The sequence below is a fragment of the Cariama cristata genome, unplaced genomic scaffold (genome assembly GCF_000690535.1).
Source record: "Cariama cristata isolate BGI_N322 unplaced genomic scaffold, ASM69053v1 scaffold28946, whole genome shotgun sequence".
NCBI classification, from domain to species: Eukaryota; Metazoa; Chordata; class Aves; order Cariamiformes; family Cariamidae; genus Cariama; species Cariama cristata.
Window position 1 is genome coordinate 3,585 of NW_009621984.1, and position 18,134 is coordinate 21,718.

Here is an 18,134-nt window from a genome sequence, read left to right on the forward strand (position 1 = left end):
GGGAAAGGTGGGGAAGGAGAATTTGGAAACCTGACCTGGTTCTTCAGTTCCCTTCTGATTTTCCTATTCATGTGGCCTCTGTTTAACCAGCAGATGTTGGTCATGATAGCCTCTACTTTATTAATGCTCTGCAAGCATAGAATGAATCATTAAACTCAGCGGTAATGTGAAATTTGGGTGCAGTGACTGTTTAAAACAGGAAGTAGTGTGTTTTGGTTTATTTATTCTCAGACTAGCCTCTGCTTATAGAGTTAAAATGGGACTGCCCGAGATGGCATCCTGAGGGCTACAGAAATGCCAGATGTTTAGTATTTTTAGGAACTATGAAATCTTCTTCACAGTAGATAAGAAGATCTGTTAAAATAAGATGTATTAAAGAATGAACTTAATATGTAAACATGTATATTACTACAGTCCTTGAAGAAAGTCTGTCTAGATTTCCCCTTCCCACCCTTTTTGCCAAAACCAAAAGCTGCCTCTCTTGTCATATGGAGAAGACAACATAAGTAAAAACTCTCCGCAATATCTATTTGTTTGTTTTGGAGGTTTTGTTTCTGAATGCTTACTATTTTGTCATACCCATAGGGATATAGTCTTTTATGTAGTCATCTTATGTGGCAACCTATAGGTGATCTTTTCTGCCCTAACAGGGACTGCTGGTGTCTAAGACACCACATAGCAGGAATTCACCCCAATCCATCTTGGGTAGAAACCTTTGTGAACTGTTACCTTTTAAGTTAAGGAGCATGAACAGAAGCTAGAAACTCTGGCTCTGGCTAGTGCTGTGACCACTGCTCTTCTGGAGTGGCACGAAGGCATATAGACATCTGTTGCAGAAATTATCAGAGAACATCTGAAGGAAGCAAAGCTGATATAAATTTAGTCTGACTCCCATTGTCTGATGTTAAAATTTTGAGGGCTAATGTGGTTGGAGGTTGATGCAGTGAATTATTCTGTTTAGTGAGTAACTCCTTTGACTATTGGTCAAAATCTATTCTCAGAGGTAAGAGTCTTGGTATTGGGGTGAAATAGGATGTGCAAGATCACGCGTAACACTTTTGGAACAGGAAACATTGCTAGGTTATGTAAGAAGTTGTGGAAAATAATTCAACAGCATCTCAAAGTCTGTTGCACGCTATGCAATGGACTGTTTCATGTATCTTGCAAGATACCCTCTGAAATTTCAGACATACTTTGTGACTGTAATAAATTGAGTTCTTCTAATTGGATTGTAGGAAGTATTAAAAAAATCCTCACACCCTTCAAGTAAACCTAGCATCATAATTCTGTATTACAGAATCTTAGTCCTGCCAAAACTGTGTGTCTGTGCACTTGTGAAATGGACTGATCTCACCTGTCAGCAGTTCTCAGCAAGTCAGGAGATTAATGTGAAGGCTTAAAAATACTTTCACTGGAGTGGCTGTTAGTTGATCATTAATCCTCTTGAAGAAAGAGAATACATGCAGTGTATCTCTAGCATAAATGTCTCTGGAAAGATCATAAGCATAGTTTAGTTCTGCTCTTGTCCTTTCTCTCTTCTTTGCCACCATGGCTGTGGTTTTTTGTGGCTTTTTCTTTTTTTTTTTTTAAACTTTATTTTTCCATCTACCCATCCTATAGAAGGAAGAGGGAAATGTTATGGCTGGTGCAGACAAATTTGGAGCAGGGAGTGTCAAACATTTCAAGAATTAAGAGCTTGAGTCTGACGCTAATTTGCTGTTTCCGTGTGCTGATTGGTTCTGCACTGAGGTGACTTGCTAATAGACTGACTTTCATATTAACCCTTTCTATTCGGAATGCTTTATCAGAAGATCATTTTTAACTTCAGTGTTGCTTACCTGAACTGTCTTATTTGTATTCAGTGTGAAACTCAAAACTCAACCTAACATATTCCAGTTATTTCACTGAAGTTAACAGTTGCTGGAAAATAAACTTTCTGATGCTGTCAGCTTTGTGCCATGGTGCAGACGGTCCTTTTGGCTCTTCAGAGTTAGTTTAGCAGTTAGAAAAATAAAACTAGTTCCAGTTTGACCCATGTGTCACATGAAATAGTTAGTGAAAGGTAATGCCAGAATTCTATTTTGAGATAGCAATGTCTGAAACAAAGTACAGATTTCCAAGCCAGCTATGCTTATAATAGGTTAGCCTTTCAATTGGAGCCTTGAGTTCAATTCAGGGATTTATGTATGTAAGACTTTACTTGTACTTTAATAAGATGAAGATGACTCTTGTCTTTTCCGTGGTAGGGCTGGCAACGTCTGCTCAATATAATTCAAGTTCCTATAAAAGCTCTGTCAGTCTGCTTGACCAGCAGTCGTGACATGGTGATCTTGCTCAGTTGCCTATCCCAGCCATGATTAGTTGTCTCTCTTTATTAGACAAAAATATCACCTCACACATCTGTCAGAGATCATTATACTGCAAGGAAACTTCCCTTAGGTATTTCTCCTGGCAACCAGAATGCTGGAAGAAGGTAATGGCTTCTTCCTGCATACCTACTTCATGGCTTCATCTCTCTAATTGAAATTCATGTCTTCTGTTTTCTAAACTGCTGGTCTCATCCATAAGACTGCTTCAGTCCGGTTTCAGACCTTTACACTATTCTTACTTGAAAAGCAACAATTCTGATTTGTCAGCGAACATGGCCATAAAAAGTCACACAAATACAGACAAGAAAACTTTACATTCCTTGTAGCAAGTACTGTGGTAATACTCCATCACTTTTCTTTTACTCTCACTTCTAATCCCCCAGAAGCGTCAAACAGACATTTAGCTTTATTAACATCTTCAAAGGAGAGGTAGGTTCAGTCTGTGGCATGAACTACAGTTTTGTTGTGGAGGGTACTATGTGAACAGGGACTATGTAAGGCATCTTCTTTTGATTACTATGTGCACGTTGCTGCTGCCATGGGATTTGAGGCAGGATGGTTGCTAATGTAGAGAGCCAGAACTGGCAGCCTAGAGGGGTTTTATTTGCTTGTTTTCCAGAACTCTGATAAAATTACAGCTTTTCTTCTAACAGTTCTGTTAACTCCAATGTCAATTGTTTCCACGCCAATATAAGGAAGAGGTGTATTGCATGTACTGTGAACATGCTATTCTTGAGGTGACTCCTTTCTGCCTCTTGGTCCTAGTCTGCCTTCCACTATTGTAGTCAAAGGTCAGGAAAGCACGAGCCAGTCTTTCAGCTGCTATTCCGTGCTGTACAAGTACTGTCTGACGTGATGGAGAACTAAGGCTGAGGCAAAAGGAACTAGCATTGCCAAGTTGGTTTCCGCAAACTCCTTAAACCGTTCCTTTCAAGCCCTACCTCAAACCTAACTTGACTAGAATGTCTCACTGAAGCTTAGCTTCCTGGAACTTTAGAAGTCCTACGCTAAAAGGTTTTTAGCCAACTTTCATAGCTTCCCACTTTGGAAAGAGATTTAGTATTTTCTGTAAGCTATTCAAATATTCCTGAAATATTGCGGAGGGGAGGGGGAAGGTCGGTCTGTCTGGAAACATATCCTGATAGTTTATACTGGGGTATGGAAAAGGAACCTTAAATACCTATAAAAATTTTGCTTTCTGGGAGGCAAAGAGTGAAAGCTGTATCTGAATCTGCTGCATATAAGAGTGGGCTAATTACTTAACATTAAGTCAGCATGTAGAAAATTTGGATACGAGACTGTAAACTGTGTAGTAGATGCTATTTTCACCCTTCTGCTCACTGTAGTCTAATCCTTACCTTTATCTAGCTAAAGAGGCTAAATCTGATTAAGTACTCTCTGCATTCATTGTGGAGAACTCTTTACCACTCTGAAGCACTCTTCATTGAGCAAACAATAGAAGAGATGGTAGCAACAGAAATAGAAAGTGCCAAATGTAGTCTCTTCTGGTGACACTACAAGTTTCTGTAGAAAGCTACTCCTCTCCTGATGTTTCAAACAGCTGCCTCTAAAATTGACAGGGAACTAGAGTGGCTCTAAACCCCAGGAGCAAGGCTTGGAATGCTATTCTTAGAATATCTAGGAAATATCTAAGAAACCTCTGCTCCTTCTATTCCCTTTGCAAGTAAAATGTTTGTTAGGGTTTTTTTTAGGTATTCAGATCTCAAAGACTTTTTTTTTTTCTTTTAAGAAGCTCAATATTTTCACTAGAAGTATTTTGACAGTTGTCTTCCGTTAGAACTGTAGAATTTAAGCCAGTGGAAACCAATTGAGAAATCAAAGTTTGCTGTCACAAATCAATGAATTATCCGTTTGAGATAAATGAGAAGTAAACTTTGACAGATGTTGCTGCTTCTTTGAGCGTGGAATACTTTAGAATTGTTTTCTGTATTGACTAGTTCAGAATATACTACATTAACAACCTTACAGTTTTGAATCTAATTCTAGTTATACTCATTACATTATAAATCATGAAAGTGTTTGGGCTGGAAGGGTCTTTAGGAGGCCATGTAATCCAGCTTCCTGTTCAGAGCTGGGTCAACACTGAATTCAGCCTAGTCCAGTGGTCTTGGAAACCTCTAAGGAGTACATTGGTCTTACTTTTCTTTTAGTAACTATTTTGGCTTGAAGTTTTATTATGTGGTAGTTGATAATGACTGGATAAATCCATAGCAAACATGAAGCGGAACATAATAAAATGCATTTTTCTAGGAGCTGAACACCTACCTTATATAATGAAATGGACACTTGACTTGAATGTGGGAACTTTGAAACGAAGAAAAGCCAGTCCTAGGGGACTGTTAATTAGCCAGGGAGCAGGCCAGTTTGATATTGGTGTGACTAATGTGTCAGTTGATGCTCCGTGCATACTTGGAAAGATTGAGTACTAGTCAAGTTATATGACTTTAGCTGTTGCTCAGATTCTAATATTGCTTAGTGGGAAGCATCCCACATGGCATCACTGGGAAGAAGCACTTAAAAAAAGACTGGTTGGTTTGTTTATTTTTCCAAGTAATATACTGTTAAAATGTGCAAGTGTACAATATTTTTAATTCCTGTCTTTATTTGCTGGGGCAATTTCTTTCCAGACCTACTCAGGCCTGTTCTGCGTGGTAATCAATCCTTACAAGAACCTGCCCATATACTCAGAAGAAATAGTGGAGATGTACAAAGGCAAAAAGAGACATGAGATGCCCCCTCATATCTATGCCATCACAGACACAGCCTACAGGAGTATGATGCAAGGTAAGTGCTGACTGAGATAATGACTTGTTGAAATCACAAATCAAAGTTGCAGTCACAACGCTGTAGGAGAACAACTCACTGCTATCAAAAGGCATTGTTGCCCCCTCTGTCCTTGCTTGCAGACACCTGACAGCTACTTGGTACCAACTTTTGTGTTCAGGTGAATAACTTTCTCCTGCTGTAGTGGATTGAAGAACATTACAAAGAGTCTGGCAAGAGCTAAACTTGACATAAATTGGTGTGAATGCACGGGCTTCAGAGAAGCAGGCAAGGAGAACTGAGGTAGTGAACTTTCCCTCTCAGTGATGAGCCTATAGAATGATAGCAAGTATGTGTATTTGTTGATAGAGGCTTTAACAAAAGTATTTAAAATCCAGTCATACAGTCTAGTTGGGTGAAACAAGCTTAGTATAACCTGCGTTTTGAAGTGTGGTGGTCAGTGGTAGTTTTACTGGTCAGGAGTTGTTTGGTTACATTCTCGTTCTGTTAAGAATTAAAATTACTATCAGGCAATATTAAATACATCTGTTGGCTTTTCATAGACTAAAAGAAAGCAAGCAGATTGACCAATTCCCCCTTCCCCCCCCCCCGTGGATACAAATGAGAAATAAAGAACCATATATGTTACCTGCTGCTTGTTTGTCACTTGAGGACTTTTAAATATGGAGCTCTGAATGTCCTGTGCATATCCCCCCTCTGAGAGGAGATCTTTCACAGACTCAGTGCTTGTGTTTGGGATGCTTGGAGAGTGTTCAGGTATGGAGGTATTTTGCACTTTTCCTGTTTGTAGATGGGTTATATGAAGAGGCGTGCTTTGTAGGGTTTAAAGGATATAATGGACAGTTTGATTTGGCATGGTTTGTATGAATTTGATTACTCCTTTATGTTCTGATTATTAGCAGCGATTAAGATGTTTGTCTCCTAGGTTTTGTCATTAGCCTCACTTTCTTGAACAAAGGCCAGATACAATAAAATGGTGCTTTAAAACTCTAATTGGACTCCGTTTTAAAGAGTTCTGCTTTTTCCCTGCCCTCACTACCACTTGCACCTCTCAGCACAGGAGGACTATAACAATATGGTTGCCCAGAGTGGAAAGGGAGCAAGAAAAACTCCTTCCACTTACCTGCGTTAGTTGCTTAAAACAAATTTTACATGTAGAGAATGCTGAGAGGTTGCTGAAGTGCGGTGCTGTGCAGAGCAGAGCACATGGGAGAGCTGACATGATGCATCGATGAAGCTGTATTTGTAAAAGCCTTGGATGGGGAGGTTTGAGCCATATAGACACACTGCAGTGGACTGGTGGCAGGGTACTGCTGGCAATTTGTTGAAGATGTGGCAGCTCTTGAAGAAAAACAGCTATACTACTGATGTGTTACTCTGAAAGGAATGCCATATCCAGAGGAAAAAAAAACTATGAACCTGGACCTATATAGGACCTCACTTCCCTCAGACAAAGACTGGATCTTCCATGAAGGACAAGGACAGATGTGTTGCGTATATTATACGTGGCAGCATGGTTGTCCATAAACCTCTTATCACTGCTTTGCTTCCTTTATTACTTCCTTCTCTCCCTTGCCTGCTCCTTGTCAGCTCAAGTACCAAAAATACATTTTTCTTGAACAAGCTATTGACTTAACCCGACCAGAGTTACTGTTCCCTAAAAAGAAGTCTTTTCTACATAGAATCAGAAACAGTTTCTTTGCCATTGTTGTAAGGGGACCGAAGAAGTCCTTTTGCCTGTATAGCCAACAGTTAAACCATTTGGAACTTCACGTGCATGCGTCTTGTCCTTCATCCCCGCTAGATATGTCAGTATGTGGCAGCGGATATCCAGACAGCTGCAATTCTGCAGCAAGGGACAGGTGACCTTCCCTGGTCTGATGGTCGTTCAGAGCTAGCGATTAATCTACGTGGGTGTTTCCTTTTGAAAAGAGAAGGTGACTCTCAGACCACTGCTTGAGTGATGTTTAAAACTCAGAAATCCCAGACTTGAGTTGCTTTGGTGTACAAAGCTGAAGAATGGCAGCCCTGCCTCTGTTTTCCTAGCATGGGAAGGTTGCTATGAGCTCTGCTGGAGTGTTTACCTTTCCGAGAACAATTCTAGCTATGCAATATTCTCAGCAGTATTGACACTGTAGAGGTTTACCCCAGCACTTCTTTGCCTGGTTTGAGATATCTTGTCACTGAGTTCTTGGAACACTTGTTGGATGTGAATATTATTCCCAGCTAGCTTTTGAACTAGCCTGCTTTGACCTGTTTAACTAGGTTTGGAAAGATTTTTGTGTGTATGTGGCTTCCCATTTGCCTATGTGTACTAGCCAGAACCTTAGAGATGGTTTTAGGGTTATTTGCTGCCTTATTTCCTTATTGCAAAGGGTAACAGTAACATTCCGATGTCTGCTACTGGGAGGGAAGGTAACTACGTTGTTGCAGTGTCTCTGGTCCTGGCTGGTCTCTGGGGCAATGGAAAGCGACATTCCTATTCCACTTGCTCAGTTTTGCTTAGCAGTGGGGGAGGCTTGGTGCAGCAGCCAGTGGTATGGCAGGAATCTGCACAGAGAATAGAAGATGAAAGGATCCGGTGCTCCACATGAGCCGGAGGCATTTAGGATTAGGCTGCCTTCCCTAGGTTACATTCAGAGCCCTGAAGACCCTGGAATCCTTCATGGTCTGGAGAAAGGATAGCAAGCTGTTGACTCTGACTTCTGTCAACATGGGATATAGTTATCTGTTAAGCTGACAGAGCGGAAAAGCCTTGCATGTTAATTGATTTGGACTCTGAGTTTTTTTTGGTTTTCAGTCAATTTATGGCATTCTAATAAGCAGACCTTTCAAAGGGACCTTCATCAGGGAAGGAATTAGGAAGGGAGAGGAAGATGAGAGGTTTATTCCAACCTCTGCTAATCCAGAAACTATTTAACCCTTTTCAGGCATCTGTGCTGTTATACTATGAGTGAGCTTGGTCCTCGTTTTGTGTCTACCCTGGTTACTCCGTTCATTAAAGTGTCCTGTGGCATTTACGTATTCTAAGTGTTAAATTGTTTTTTGTTAAATTTCACCAGAAGTACTTCCTTGAAGGAATAACATGATGGCGAACGTGTTCAAAGTGGTGTTTTTTCTTTTTTCCTCCTTTTGCTGACCCAAGACATTAAGACTCAGAAATGAGATGAAAGCATTATTTTGCTGCATGGTACTTGGAGAGACTTCCTATGCTTCAACAGCAGAACTCTGAAAAAAGTGTCACATTTTTGGTTCTGCAGAAAATAACCGTTTGTCTTAATGTTTCTGTTCCCTGGGTAACCTGGATGCCAGAAGCCTCAGGTCTGACTGCTTTCAGAAGAATTACTCTTCTGGTGCTGATGATTGAAGCAGAGTGCCTGCAAGTGGAGTGGTGTCTTGAGCAAACAAATCATTATTCTGATGCAGCAGATGTACACTGAAGGGGTACATTCTTTACCTCAATTCATAATCTCCAGCGGAACTATTTAGAAAAATGTGTTTTAAAGCTGTTAAACAGCACCTGCTTGTCTGTTTGGAACACATATAGGGAATTTTCTATGTCAAATACTGATAGAAGCTAGAAATGTCATTGGAGCATGATGCTTTTTTAAATGCCAGTGTCTGAGACTTCTGTAATAGGTTAGATCAGTGTGGTTATTCTGGTCTCCAAAGCTCAACGTGCTCAACTAAGAGATAGGTAGGAGAACACATAGACAGCACATTGCTAATGAATGTACTCCATCTCCTTTCTTATCCAGTTTCCCCACATGTTAGTGTAGAGCTCCCAACGGTTCATTGAACAAAACTCTTTAAAATCGTGCAGTGATTAAACCCTCCTTGACCTTGATGGATTAATCTGCAAAGGAGCCTGCGCAGCCAGCACCTTGCTGGTATTCACTTGGGAGTGAGGCAGTCTCTGGGTTTGGTGTTTAAAAGAAAAAATTCTGAACTATAGTAACACAATGATTTTTATTGGCCTTGTTACATTAAGGGAGGAAACAGTGTTAGCTATTGTAAGACACATCACTTGCTGTTGTAGATCTTCACATGCACCTCAGGCCCAGTTGTCATTGTCACAAGAAACAGTCCTCTAGACCTGCTTCTAGAACATGACCTTGGAGTATTTTATTTGTAATTCTTAGATGTTTACATATTTCTTAACTTTCTGAGCTAGTAGAACACTTCTGTTTTAACTTCCTTGGTCTCAAGTCTTCTTTCTCAGCTTGATTCTTAGCATTGGTCTGCTGTGCTGCACTGTATATTGCACTGTCCCAAAATGCCTCTTTATTTTCTATACAATATTCTGTATGTGCTTACCAGTTCAGAGATATTTGATTGACAGAACTGTTCAGATTATGTAGAGGCACAGATGTCTCTTTCAAGTTGCATGTAAAGGTCAAGTTCTGCTTCCACTAAACCCAAAAGAATATAGCCTGTGGTTTCACTAGTTTGTTTCCAAGATTTGTCTAAATTTCTGATGCAAAGGGCAATGTTAAGTTTGGATACTAATTATGGAGATTGTTCGTTTTGATGGTGTTTGTGTACAAATGGCAAGAAAAGATGTACGTAGTTTCTGATTTTCTTAAGAAATGTTTTACATGCTTTGAATTACTTGCGATTTCTAAATGCAGCTCTCAAAATCTGTCTCTCGAAATGTGGCTTTCAATAGAACAAGGAGCTGAAAAAGAGTCCATTGCCCACTTGGTTTTTAGTAGTTACCACACCCTTTGTGCTTCATTCCTGTAAACCAGAGCAGGAGCTCTGTGGCAGTCACTTATGTAATGGTTCAGCCCTTGCTGTCAGTCTCCCTGCAGTTCACTGTTTTAGTATCATGAGCTGCCTGAGCTTTTGCAGGCTGTATACCAGTTTTTCTTTCCTGACAGAACTTCATAAACATTTGTGTAACCTAAAATTACAGCCTAACTTGTTTTCCTGTTTTACTATCTCCAGATTCAGTTAAGGAATGCTGGAGAAAGGGGTATGGGCTCTAGTCCAAAAATGGCTTCGGGAAATAAATATTTGCATTTGACCCAGTAGGATATATTTCATTTTTTGAAATGAAGCTAACTTTTCTCCTCGTGACTGTCCTCAAACTTCAGATAATGCAAAGCTGAAACTTGGCACTGCAGTGTTCCTGCCAACTCAAGTGATTTTTCTCTGTTTTTACATCTTGAAGTTCTGTTATTGAGAGCCATCTTGGATATGCTATGTTAGTCCTTCATTTGATTTCTTTCTTTTTATTTTTGTACTTGATGATAGGTTATTAGCATTTTGAAACTTCTCTATAATGCATTCCTTAAATGATAATGCAAAAACAGGCTCTTGGGCTCTGCTCTGGCGTTCCCCTGGAGTGTTTTTGATCCTACTTAAACCAGCATGTAGGTTAAAGCACCACAGTGAACATATTTGATTAGATTTTATGCCAGTGGGGTTGTTCCGAGTAGCACAGTGCGTCAAGTGCCTGGGGCTCCTCCTGTGTTAGAGCCCTGAGGGAAGGACATCAGTTATAAGATTATGTTGAGGTTGGAAGAGGAGTTTGAAGAGGAACTGAGGATCTGAAACTGCTGCATGGTTGAAGCACTTACGTGCATTTAAGACTAATTCTTGCTTTAGGTCAACTCTCTAACTTGGTCAGCCAGCCAGTTGCATAAGTTGGGCTACAGGCATTCACCATGATGCTCGGGGAGCAATATAGTAACGGAAACCTGGAGGGCCAGGCTGCTCGCTTCTGCCAGATGCTTGCTCGGTGGTTAGGAGGTGGGTGGTACCATCCAGCTATGGTTAAGCTTTTAGCCTTAATGAGTCAGCTATAGGCAGGGGACTGCAAGCCAAGCCTTTGCCTTTCAGCTACACTTCCTCTTAGCTGGAGAGATGATGTCACCATTGTGTGAATGCTATATTACTTCTCCTTTTATGGAGATGAACAGGCTTGAAACTGGAGTCACTCATGCAGAGGAAGCGGGTGATAAAGGCCTGCTAGGATGTTCTGTAACTGAGATGTGGAGCTTAAATTGCACATTCTCTGCTAGCCTCCCAACCTTTTTCTTCTCTCATCCTAAAACATCTACAAACAAAATTCAGGAGTTTGGAGCTCTATTAATTTATCAATTATGCCAATATATTTGACCACAGCAGTTCAGCATTCATTCAGATTTGTTATTTTGCTGTAGAATATTACTGAGGACTTTTTATGTACAAGATGTCTCTCTTGTGAAAACAAATATTGGTTTAATTAAGTTTTTAATGTCTGCTGAAGGTCCTGGAAGCAGTCTAAAATGCGGTCTTTTATTTTTGGTCTGAAGAAAGTCAAGAATGAGTTAGATATTATGGGGTTTTACATAGTAATATTAATCTACTGATCTTATTGTACCATACTGCTGTATAGCTTAAATTTGAAGGATATTTTACTTCCTGAATTTCTGGATGCTTGAGGCTGCTGCTGCTTACGATCACTTGAATACTATGGTGATGAGAGCTAAAGAAGAGCCTAGATAAAAAGCTTTCCTTGCCAGCTGGTCTGAAATACAGAGCTGTTGCTATAATTAACTAATGAGTTGTTATTCTGGATTTTTTAATAAGTGACTCTGTTTAGGATTGAAAAGCAGATGCAGATTTCTTTTAATCAGGCGTTTCTTGATTGTGTTATTATAAGCAACTGAGTTTTTATGGTACCCAGCACATTCTCTTTTGCTGAGTAGGTTGCTTGCACAACTGACAATGGAGTCAAGGCAAGTGCTGACTGCTGAAGTTGTGCAGTACGCCCATGTTGAATGATCCTTTAAAAAAAAAAAAAAGGGGGGGTGGAGATGGCCTCTTGTCTGGGCAACTGAATTCTGATTCGTGATGGCACAAGTCAGTATTGTATGGAGAATAAATATTGGCATTCAAAGCAATTCTTGATTGGAAGTGTATCTAAGAGTTACGCTTTTGTACACATTAGCTCTTTGGCCCTTTGGTCGGCTCCAGTTTCCTGTTGCTCAACGCATTATTCGACTTGTCTGTCTGTACACAATTAGAAGAATTCCAGCTATCCCAATGACTGCTGCTTTGCAGTCCTGGGAAAGAATTTCCCCCGGATTGCAAACAGGAATGTTGCCTTTTATGGCAGTGTCTGCAGGCTCCCGGTGACTTGCCTGCACTCGCAGGTACGTTCCTGCTGGCTTAAAGCAGAGGTGACTAATGCAGCTGCAGCAGGCCACCAGGAAAGTATGTTGGGGGAGGAAAACATAGTGCCGAGAGGGTTTTGAACACTGTCTGTGACTTTTTCTGCCTGAGCATCTTTCAACACCTTGCTCTGTGTTAAAGTGTGGAAAAATCCTGTGCTTGCCCCTTTGGGACCTTCTTGGGTCACTCCAGGGTGCTGTTGCTACCATGCCTCATTGGAATGAGGTTCAAAAAAGAACTTCTTAACTAAGTATGACAAAACTTCTCATGATTGAAAAGTGTTCAGTGCCAAAGAGCTGCTTAGTATTATCTGATGTTGATCATGTCTTTCTGTTGGGCAGTCGATCTATCTGTCTGCTTACTGATGTTTTTTTTGCTGGAACAAGGATCTTTTGCTGGAGGAGAGGGAATGGGAAGGCATGTGCTATTCAAGTGCTTGAGACTTCATTGCCTGTTTGAGGAGCCCCAGCTCCTAATTCCAAGATCAGAGCTGGCTACCAGGAATAAGGAACACCTTCCTTAGGGTGATCTTTCTTTTTTTTTTTCTCTCAAATTGGTTTCATAGCAGAGCCTCTGTAGTACCTGAATGTGAGTATAACCTTTTCTAGGACAAGTGGGCTGCTTGTTTATAGTCAAGCTTTCAAAAGTCCGATGTTACTCAAAGGCACAATCTTGTCCTTTCACATAGCTGCTTTCTGATAGAGAATTGCACCCGGGTGTCGCACTATGGAAGAATATATTTCCTTAGGTGATCTGTCAGTGAGTCATTAGTTATTCCCCTGATCCACCTTCAAAGTGCTCAGTCACGCAGAGGGCTGGCGTGTGCCTGCTGAGCCCTTGACCCGCTGGGAACCTTGAACGGGTGGGACCTTCGGAGCTGGCTCACATCTACTCTTAACCTATCCCTCAGCAAAAGGGGTGCATGTCTTAAAGGCAGCGAATAAAATTCAGCACTTGAAAAAATGAATATGCAATGCTAGTAAAGCTGCAGTATCTAGTTTTGAATGCCTAAGAATTTGCCAGGCCAAAACCATTTGAGTGATGATTTTCTTCTGCTTGCTTTCTTCCAGTCTTAGGGCTGATCAGCTCTTTCTGAGAACAGTATTAACAGGGATAAAGCAGATTATTTTCCTCTAATTTTTTGTGCTCATCTGCATACAATCAGCTTCCAGTAAAGAAGCTTAAGAGCAAGAGTTGCGTATCTGTAGCGTGTGAACCTTAATGTTTCCATTATTGGTTTGAGAGTAATTTAAGAAAAGACGGAATCTCAAATGTGGTAGGTTTACCTGATTTCCTTATGCCATGAAAATGTGTCCAAAGGCTAGATACGTTTCTGTCTTTATAAACTGAGTTTATAGGAGATTTTTCTTGATGAATATGGCATTGATGACGTTAGGACTGAAATGCTAAATTCGCTTGCAGCAGTTATGTTTAAGGGTATAGAAAGTGGTTTCAGGTACTTGAACTCTGACTACAAAACCTTCCCTAATTACAGTTCAATCTCTTTACCTTGCACAAAACAGCTTATTGTTGAGCTTATACACAATTATATCGTCTAAGTACTCTCTGGTGGGGAGAATACTGAGTGCGCTTGAGTTCTCTAAGGTACTGGAGAAAGGAATAAAAAGAACCAATAGCTAAAATATGGAGACAGTCACATCCATAAACGTACTGATGAAGGTTACCAATTACTGAAATAATTTATTAGAGCAATCCAGTGAATTGTATACTCTCATGGATGTTTGAGTCTTGCTTTCTCTTCCTTTAGAGATTAGACTGCAATCCAACACAAAATTTGGGCTCAGTGTGGAAAAAGGAAAGAATGACAATAACTGGATGAAATCTAACTGCTGTGTTACTGAGGTTCTCAGACTGGATGATCTGATAGTCCTCTGGTCTTGATCTTAAGCAAAAAAAAAATAAATAAAATAAACAAAACAAAAAACCCACAGCCAAATGGATAACTTACAAACTAATGAGGATTTTGAGTTTGGTGGCACAGTCTGTTCTGTGAGTGCCCCGTTAGCTCCCATGGACAGTGAGTGACTTGCTGTGCCCAAGTCTGTTCCATGCGTGGACAGATCTCGCTGCCCCTGTGATGACTGTAAGCTACACAGGCACTCTCCAGTCTGCCCAGTGCTCCCAGCTGGTTCCTGGTGGCATGGGGGAGGAATGGGATGCAGACTTGGTGGGAGGGAGGCACAGAGTGGAGGGGTGGATGAAAGGTGAAACCAAGGCAGAAGCAGGGAAGCGTGTTCACACAGAAATGGTGGAGGAGCAGTGGGATGAAGGCATGGTGGAAGGACTAGTCAGGACTGCGTACGAGGAAGTGGAATCATAGGTAAAAGCCAAAAGGAGGTTAAAGATGTGGGAGAAGATAGTGGTGGATAGCCTAGGTGAAGTCAGTTCTGTAACTGGAAAGATATTATCGTCCACAACTGGGAACTGAACACAGGAATTAGTATGTCTACTGGTATGTCAACATGAAAAAGAAAGGGTTTCTGCTGTTACCAGCTGCTGTGTTAATACAATAGGAGATGGTGCCACAAACAAATCAACTGTATAGGACTTAAACTACTGCTCCATGTTGTGGTTTTCAAGTCCATTCTGTACAAAATGAGTAACAAAAAAATCTCACTGAGCTTCCAGTGTTTGTTTTAGGGGTGAAAACCTCTGTTTGATGTGAGTTTTTGACACTTTGGATTTGTAATAGTTGCTGTCCTGCTTCCCCCCTTCCATTTCCACTGCTCTGTTGATAACTTTTGTAAGTCAGTATGGGCCCAGTATAATAGGGGAGAGGGGGCTGAAAAACAGGTAGATGTACATTAAAGTGTAGCTCTGTGGTAAAGAAATGTTCAGTGGAGGACTTCTGTATTGTTTGTAGAAAAATTGTAATTCAAACAATACTCTTTTTAGGTGAAGAAAATAAATTGCTATGATGTCATTATACTTGGGCATATGGTGGGAGGTTGGGGTCTGTTGCTGGAGAAGGGGTTACCTGGCCATATCTCTGAAGATACTTGTCAGAGTTTACTAGTTCCTGGTTTTGTCTTTGGTGTTGATTTAAGTCTGTCACAGAAATTTAATTTGAGAGTCTTATTCTGACTACTTTTTTTTTCTAAATTTTATTCTAGATCGAGAGGATCAGTCCATCCTTTGCACGTGAGTATTTACAGTTGTCAGCTTGTCTGGATGTCAAAGTTTGATTTTTTTAAATTCTTGGTTGGAGGGCGCTCTTAATTGGAAGTGCTGGGGGTAGGCTCAGTGAATCAGGTAATAATGGAGAGTCAAGGAAGGTCCCACTACAGTTCCTCCAATATATGTTTAATCATTTCTGCAGAATAATTTTCCTAAGAAGTGGAGGAAGAAGGGAGATTTTGAAACAGCCTCTGTACTCAAACTCCCAAAGAAATACAGCTTTGTCAATGGAAAAGGCTTGGAGAAGTCCTTCAGATTTGATGCAGCTGTTATAAGTACATTCATACTTATAAGGCTGATACAGTAGCAGATACCCTTGATACACCAGTTTCTCTTCTAGACACAGCAAAATTGGTTGGCCAATTCATATGTTTCTTCTTGCCATCAGGAGGCTTCCTTTTGAAAGATTCACTTCATTACCTTTCACCCCTACCTCTACAGCAGCCTCTGAATTGTTCCTCAGCCACTTGGCAATCTTCATATCCAAGTGACTAGAAAGCATAGTTCTTTATTGCCTTCCCTCCTCCATGCACACGTATGGAACCTGCACCCAGCAGCAAAGTGCCTGAGGGCTAGCCAGCAGTCCATCTACACTGCTACCACTTGCCAGTACAACTTGTTTTTTTTCTTGGTTTTGAGGGAGGTGCTGCAATGGGGTTAGAAATATGAATATGTCCCCCTATATCTTGTTTGTGAATGAATTGAAGATTTTCTTTACAGAGGTGAATCAGGGGCTGGTAAAACAGAGAACACCAAGAAGGTCATTCAGTATCTGGCTCATGTTGCTTCCTCACACAAGACTAAAAAAGACCAGGTAAGACTTAAGTTTAGTGAAGCTTTATTGCCGTGCTGACTTTGGACAATAAATATATATTGGCTGATGTAGGTAAAAGCCGTGTTGCCCAATAAAAACCTAGATACTAACATCTATCAGGGGACTGAGAAGGACAGTGAACTATGAAACAATAAAAATTCATCAAAAATTGCAAGCCAGGGAACTTTGTTCTAAGTCATAACTCCTTTGAATTCAGTGGAGCTACAGTGGGGATAAACTCATCCACAACCTCTTGGATTCGTGAGCAAGTGCATGGGCAAGAGACACTATAAATGAAGCATCACCCGTACTGATCTTTTTGCATGGATGTATTGCTTATAACCAGCCTAGGCAGTTTAAAACTGATTCTTTTGTGGAGGAGTTGTCCCCTTTCTTCTGCACCTTTGTAGATCAGGTCTGACTATTACATATACTGTCTCAAAACTGGAGAATACAGTGATAAGCTAGTGGACATCAGCTGAAAACTTTGAAATTGTAGGAAAGCATTAAAAGGGTAGAAAACAGCCATATGTCAGCAGCACATGAAAGGAGGGTGGTGGTGATGGTGGGAGGACTTTAAAGATGTCTCACTTATATTTTTTTCCCCCTCCCTCTCCCCCGATGGACTATTGCCGAATTCGTCAGTTGTATCCTCGTAGGTGAGCTGCACGTTTACTGCACGTTCTGCACCAGGAATGCATTTTCTGTCCCATTGTGTGATTTTTTTGAGCAGCTTTTCACTCCACACCAATATCACTTTCTGCAGCTAAAACAAAACCATAGACAATTCACAATTTATTTTTTTTTTTTTGTGTGGTGCACAGTAATCTTTTTGTGAGGATGTTCAGTTGGAGACTAAAGTAATGCCAAGAATATTTGTGTTCTGTGCTCAATACTAGTTTGCATTTAAGGTTTTTCTTGCAGGATTTTCCCAGATATACCATTCAAGAAGTATTCCTCCAGGGTAATAGGACTGGACCAGACTTTTGTAGAACCGTAAGCGTCTAGTGGCTGTGGTGTTCCTAATACAATAAATGTAGTTAGGTGTTTCACTTTCTGTTCCCTGCAGTGAGATGTGGCTGCAAGTTGCAAAAAAAGGTCGAGGGGAAGGCTGCCCTGCAGACAGGGTGTTCCAGGACTGTGAGCTTGTTAGCCGGAGCTGAACACATTGGAAATGTTCACTGGTGAGCTGTGTAATGAAAGCCAGATGCCAAGTGTGTCTGCCATATCTCTACGTAAGAGTTTTCCCATAGTAGCTTAATGTGTAGGCATGTCTTATGTCTGTAGAGTATATGAGTAAGAAGGCATCTCTGCACACAGGCATAATACTATGTGTGCATGCACACATAGTAATAAGTAACTTCTGGAAGCCAACCAAAAAAAAAGACTTTCTATGTGCCAGAGTTTCAGACATATGAAGGCTTTTTCCATGGTCTGTCAGCAGCTGTATTTAGAAACATTCTCTTTTTTTCTTTTTTTAAGTGTGGAAAATAGAATCATGGGGTTGAGTTAAGTATTCTTCCACTGCTTATCCCTGAGCAAAATTTCAACTACTGAAGCAGGGCAGGCAGTCTGCTTAGGAGAATAAAACAGTCCTAAGTTGGACTAGTTGGTGGTTTGCCTAGGTTTGGTTCCCTCCCCCCTTTAAGTTTTGATTCTTCTGCAAAGTTCTGCAACTCATGTTTTGCTCCAGTTTTCTGACTAAACAGTAGCACTGGCCCTACCAGAGAGGATTTAGAATGGGAGTCTTTGAATGTTAATTGGTAATGAGTAGTCTATGCAAC

General features: G+C 40.7%; 1 protein-coding gene across 1 annotated transcript in view; it reads left to right on the top strand.

Moving 5' to 3' along the window:
- The window catches only part of LOC104163247 (myosin-9-like), a 17,831-nt gene extending 999 nt beyond the window's left edge, over window positions 1–16,832 (top strand). The window contains exons 2-5 of the mRNA XM_009702179.1: window positions 5,018–5,174; window positions 15,473–15,500; window positions 16,257–16,350; window positions 16,761–16,832. Coding sequence (XP_009700481.1) covers window positions 5,018–5,174; window positions 15,473–15,500; window positions 16,257–16,350; window positions 16,761–16,832 — 351 coding nt within the window. The remainder of the gene's footprint in view (window positions 1–5,017; window positions 5,175–15,472; window positions 15,501–16,256; window positions 16,351–16,760) is intronic.
- Window positions 16,833–18,134: the final 1,302 nt, after the last annotated feature.